Source organism: Camelus dromedarius, chromosome 12 (genome assembly GCF_036321535.1).
Source record: "Camelus dromedarius isolate mCamDro1 chromosome 12, mCamDro1.pat, whole genome shotgun sequence".
NCBI lineage: Eukaryota > Metazoa > Chordata > Mammalia > Artiodactyla > Camelidae > Camelus > Camelus dromedarius.
In genome coordinates this window covers 46,042,555-46,048,797 of record NC_087447.1, presented here as the reverse complement: position 1 = coordinate 46,048,797, position 6,243 = coordinate 46,042,555, and the positions used below count along the sequence as shown (strand labels likewise).

Below are 6,243 nucleotides of genomic sequence, written 5' to 3'. Positions count from 1 at the left end.
ATCAAAATAGTCCCATAATATTTACTTTAGAGACCCTCTATACTCAAATCAGTCTATTTGTAATTGGAATAATTGTCTTGATTGCTTATAATCTTTTTGTGGTATGAAAATTAATTAGGTACATTTCAAGTTATGATGTTGCAAATAGACTGTATGTTTATACAAGATATTATCACAACCACTAGTAGGGGCTCAACAAATGTTAGTTATTTATTCAGATTGAAGATATTCAACCTGATTGAAAGTATCCAGGAGATGAAGAGAGGATTTCTTTTGGGGGCCAAGAGACGCTAACTTCCTTTATTTACTATATCAGATTCACTGCATATACTGTTTGCTATTCATCTAAAATTTCACTCATCTCTATAGACAGATTTCAACAAATATTTAATCATTTTCTACCACATGAAGTCAGGAAGTTGATGGGTACAATCTCACTCAACAGACATGTGAATTTAAATAAAATGGGTTGTTATGAAACTTGTTTGCATACAAATTCTGTATCCTCCCGTAATTGTTCATTTTCTGTCTTTTGCTCCTTTATTAGATGTGATCTTAGTTTTCTTTTTTTAATTGATCTTCATGAGCCCTTTATATAATACAGATTTTTTCTTTGATAAATGTTTACTTGTTGAAATAATTAATTTCATGTTGATTGCATAATAAATACAGTTTATAACTGCAGAACACTCAGATTAAGATTCTTCAGTTTGTGTTCAATTATGTCAGCTTTCAAAAATGCCACATACTCGTCCATTATTTTCCTGCTGACTGGTGTTCCTGGGCTGGAAGCATTCCACACCTGGATCTCTGCTCCCTTCTGCTTTCTCTATGTAATCGCTCTCTCAGGAAACAGCCTGATTCTCTATGCCATTGTCACCCAGCCCAGCCTTCATGAACCTATGTATTATTTCCTCTCCATGCTGTCCACCACTGACCTTGGCTTGTCCGTATCCACTCTGGTCACCATGTTGGGGATATTCTGGTTCAATGCCAGGGAGATCAGCTTTAATGCCTGCTTGTCACAGATGTTTTTTATTCAACTCTTCACTGTCATGGAATCTTCAGTGCTGTTGGCCATGGCCTTTGATCGATTTGTGGCCATTTCTAATCCTCTTAGATATGCCTCTATCTTAACTGATCTTAAAATAGCACAGACTGCAGTAGCAATCATCACCAGGGGGACACTAATACTGACTCCTATGGTGGTGCTTCTTAATGACTGTCCTTCTGCCGCTGTCACGTGCTCCACCACTCCTACTGCTTCCACCCCGATGTGATGAAGCTCTCGTGCACAGACACCAGGATCAATAGTGCAGTTGGACTGACAGCCCTGATCACCACTGCTGGGGTGGACTCAATCTTCATTATTGTTTCTTATCTTTTGATTATCAAGATTGTCCTCAGCATCGCATCCCCAGAAGAGAGGAAGAAGGGCTTCAGCACGTGCATCTCCCATATTGGGGCTGTTGCGGTTTTCTATATTCCATTGATCAGTCTGTCCTTTGTTCACAGATTTGGGAAATGGGCCCCACCTTATGTACACACTCTGATTGCAAATGCCTACCTGCTGATCCCCCCTATAATGAGCCCCATCATCTATAGTGTGAAGACCAAACAGATATGCAAAGCTGTGATAAAAATTCTCCATCCCAGTGCAACAAAGAACTAGATGGGTTTTTCAATTTTTTCTAGTCCTGAGCATTGTATAGATGAGCAAAATGTCATTTATAGAAGCCAAAATGTTGAGACTCATGCTTGAAATAAAAGCATACCAAAATATCACTTTCGTTTTAAGTAAGAAGACTCTGGGCCAAAAGATACAAATTTAGGCTGGAAATTGTCTATTACTGTTTTCCTCAGAAAACCACAATTATTTAATATTTCTTAATTCAAGATGAAAGATTTATAATGATAAAGATAACCGATGACCCAGTTTTGGTTTCAAATGAATTAATTGTGTTTTTATTTTTGTTTTTGTAAGACAAAGATGGGAATAAAAAGGGTATTAATCATAAACTACCAAATTTTATCATCTAAATCTGCAAGTATGACTGGCATTGTCCATGGTTATGCAATTGTTCCAGATATTTTTACTTTTCTTTTTTTCCTCTGGCATCTCTGACCTTTAATAAAATAGCCAATATCATCATCAATATATGTTTTACTGCCTTGCCCATAATCTAAACTCTCTTGTCAAATATTTTTACTTTTCCCCAACTCTTCAGGAAAGATTTATAGCACAATCATTCTGAGAAAATAACTGCTTAATTCAACTCCAATCTGTATAGTTTCTTCAGAAGTACTGTCATTATGCTTAATGCTTAATAAATCTGTTCTTAGTTTTAGCGAGTATCATCTAGAAATAAAGTAAATTTCTTTGAAGTCCCAAGTTCATCAGGAACCAAATGCAGACATAGTTTAATTTGATTGGATTTATGTTGCTATATCGGACCCTCCCCTCAAGGAGAGCTGAAGTGGGTACGATTAGTCATGCTCCAGACAGGAAAACAGAACATATACCTGTGGTTAACACTGGGAGTATTTAATCCAAGGAAGTGGATAAATAGGTATTAGAGGACTGAAAGGGCACAGAGGGAACACAGACATAATACCGAGATAGTAACTGCAGGATGTCACTTCCATCTTTAAGTCTATGAAAACAAAGAGATGAATCTGAGGTTATGAAAACCTAGAAGCTTGGTGGAGGGTCTCCCCAGAGTTGACACTCAGACCTGTGATGAGAAGGTACTGCCCTGCTGGATGCAGTATCTCAGAAGTTCACAGGACAGACCACATGGAGCCAGACCCAAACCTCTGTGGCGAGGGCACTTTTTAAATGGAACTTATGCCTCAGGAGTAGTACTGGGTGTCAGACTCCTGAAAAGGGGCCCACTGGTGTCAGGGTCTGTTTCTTCCAAGGGAGCATGATGAGATTGGTGCTGGAAGTGTGGGAAAGATTAAAACTAGAAACTGGACCCCCATGCCAGTCTGCAAAGACTTATTGTTGTCATGGCAATGCGAGGAACAGCAAGCAAACCTAAGGAGATATTTGTCCTTCTAGTAGATTCCTGCCTCCTTCCAGCATCCTCCAATCAATAGAATACAGCAGGGAGCCCAGCTGGCAGACAATGAGTGTGGTTTATGATAACCTGCCTTCTTAGCAGCAGCAGAGCATAAAGAACGGTGGTTTTAGAACAGAGGTACAATATCTTCATAGCCAGCACAGTGGGGCAATGTGCGTGCAACACAATTAAGCTTGACATGGCCATTACGAGATTTTTCTTAATTATTCTCATCTGAACTGATAATAACAACAGTATCTATTAACTATAGATAGACAAGTGTTTCTACAGTTTACCAAGCATTTCTACATACAGCCTTCTGGAATGCTGCTAATTAAAAATTTTCAGGAAACATTAGATTTGAAGTATTCTTTAGACTAAATGGACCTGATATATACAGAACATTCTATTCAACAGAGGCAGAATACATATTCTTCTCAAGCACAGGAGGAACATTCTCCAGGATAAGTCATATGTTCGCTTGTTTATATAAAACGAGTCTTAAAAAATTACCTGTCAGCCCTGCTAGAGATTCTAAGGATTTCTCAGACTTTTTGTGTGGGTGTGACTGCTCACACAGTTTGTTTCTTGGGGATGGGAGGGGGATGATTCTTAAGGCTGTACACCTTCTCTTGATCCTGCAGAGCCGGGCTGAGTGCTGCTGGCCTCCCATTTGCTCTCCCTAGGGTAGTGCTGATAGTTCAACTCTGTGTGCCTTCTCCCAGTCCTGCAGAGTCCAGCCAGCTTTCTGTGTGTGCTCACTGGTCATCCATAAAACCCTGCACTCTCCACCCGTGGGGTCGCACACAGGGAGCTAGCTATGGAGGATGTGTGGTAAGGCACATGGAGCAATGGACAGAGCCTATTGATCAGGCAGAGGGTCTGAAGTGAGGCATCCCCGGGCTTCCTAGTGGAGTCTGCAAACTGGTTAATAGGATCTGCATCCTATTGGAACTTCTGTGAGTTCCAATCCCTGGCTGCTGTGCTCCCAGCTCTCCCTGTCCCTCAGTCATGCAGGTCACCTCAGTATCTTGGGTGGGGTGAGAAACACATGGGTCTCTTTGGAAGCACCTTGCATAGGCAGGGGATCCAGGTTCTCCCCTGCTACTTTCCCCTGTAGAAGAGGGGATCTCTCCTGGCACTGAGTTCTGCTTCTTTGGGGTAGTGTGATGCAGGTAAAATGAAACTGTTCTCTTCTTCAATGCCTCTATTCTTGGACTTTTTTCTCTGGAACTTCTCCATTGAACTCCCAGACTCCCACAAAGATACTTTTGTCTGTAGAGAATACAGACTTGTGGTTACCGGGGGGTGGAGGGTGGGAAGGGATAGCCTGGGATTTCAAAATTGTAGAATAGATAAACAAGATTACACTGTATAGCACAGGGAAATATACACAAAATGTTACGATAACTCACAGAGAAAAAAATGTGACAATGAGTGTGTATATGTCCATGAATGACTGAAAAACTGTGCTGAACACTGGAATTTGACACATTGTAAAATGATTATAAATCAATAAAAAATGTTAAAAAAAAAGATACTTTTGTCTGTAGGTATTTATCAAAATCAGTGATTTTTGGAGGGAGTATGGTAGAAAACTCCTATTCCACCCTCCTGCTCACATTCATAGTCTTGACCCAGGGCTATGTTGTCTTTCTGGAACTCTGAAATAATATAGTATTAAGAGACCTGGAACAATAGGGTATCCACAGAGCATCACACTGGACCACTCTATGATGAAATGATAAAATCATGCTAATCATGCAGCGTGGATAAGGAGTAGCTAGTAACACACACAGTCCAGAGGCTGGCTGGCAAGCCTGCAAAAACAGAGGCCTGCCACATCAGTAAAACTTTTAGTGGCCCAGTGTCTGAGCTATGCCAGGACATCTCTTGAACAGTAAAGGGCAAATATTGTGTCTTGCCTTCCAGCCCCAAGGATGCACAATGCTTAGTGGGCCCCTTCAGGTTCTAGAGGCCTACACACTGACTGCTTCTCTCCCCATGTCTCTGCACACATTATTCGGTATGCCCTAGCTGTCTGACACTGAACTTTCCTTGAATACCTCAGACATTTGTACATATTTCTGTGAACCAATTAGTTTATTTGGGTACATTCCTTCTGAGTAAAGGTGGAAGCTCTAAGTATTTGCAGACCTAAGGACTATGGCTGGTTAAGAAATCAGGCTCTGGTCTAATCATGTCCCAACGTGTGAAGACAGTTTTCAGCAGCTCTGCTCTCCCCTACCTCTCCCCCACATTTAGGTTTCTAGTGCATAAGTGAAGGTACGCTTAGATATGCCACATGTGTAACTGTGATACTCCAAAAATATCCTGGGTTTAATATTCTATCACTTAATTCTAATGTTAAAGAGAGAGAGAGAGAGAGAGAGAGAGTGTGTGTGTGTGTGTGTGTGTGTGTATGTATACATGTTGCTATTTCCTGTTAATTCATAGCCCCTCTGAAATGATGTATCTAGGAATTCTACACTGCGATCTTCTGTATATTTAAGATTTTCTGTTCATATTTTCATGGATATTGCTTCTATTTTCTACAGACCTACTGCCCTCAGTATTGTGAGGAAGGGGACATCCTGTCGTGGGGAAGGAAAATATACTATTAGCTCTTCGTCTGCGCATAGAGGCTCTCTGTTCCCCCTGGATATTGCCAATGAGTTAAGGTGCAGACCTGCCTCAGTTGGCAGAACCATTTGCATTCACTTTTCCTACCTTTAAGCAAATTTCTCTGTGGCCTAGAATATGACACAAAGAGAGCCAGGTTAGGGTTAGAGGGACAGAAGTGAAATGACTGAATATTTTAATGGAGTTCTCCAATCCAATAGCCCGGAACTCAGACTATCCCTTAGAGTAACTTCCACTTCCCCTTCAGTATTCTCTTGTACATATTTTGGGCTACAGTTTCATCTACCAATGTTATTTTATTTTTGTTCTATCTTTCATGGATTGGCCCAATTTACAGATCACTGATTATGCATGTATTTATAGTCTGGTGTTACTATTAATTTAATCTTTATTTCGAGCACATTTTCTTCTTTTTCTAGAGCGAGAGCAGTTTGGACATGTGCACTTTCTCTACCTCTCTTATATAATCTCCAATCTTCTTTTTTTGAAAAACATAACTGTTTTATTGTGACACAATTCACAAACAATACAACTT

At 40.4% G+C, this 6,243-nt stretch overlaps 1 protein-coding gene across 1 annotated transcript; it reads left to right on the top strand.

The window, feature by feature from the left end:
- The first annotated feature begins 722 nt into the window (after nucleotides 1–722).
- LOC105097976 (olfactory receptor 51F2-like) lies at nucleotides 723–1,672 on the top strand. Its single transcript, XM_010990606.2, is given in 2 exon segments — nucleotides 723–1,218; nucleotides 1,221–1,672. Coding segments are annotated over 2 exon segments (948 nt in total).
- The last annotated feature ends 4,571 nt before the right edge of the window (nucleotides 1,673–6,243 follow it).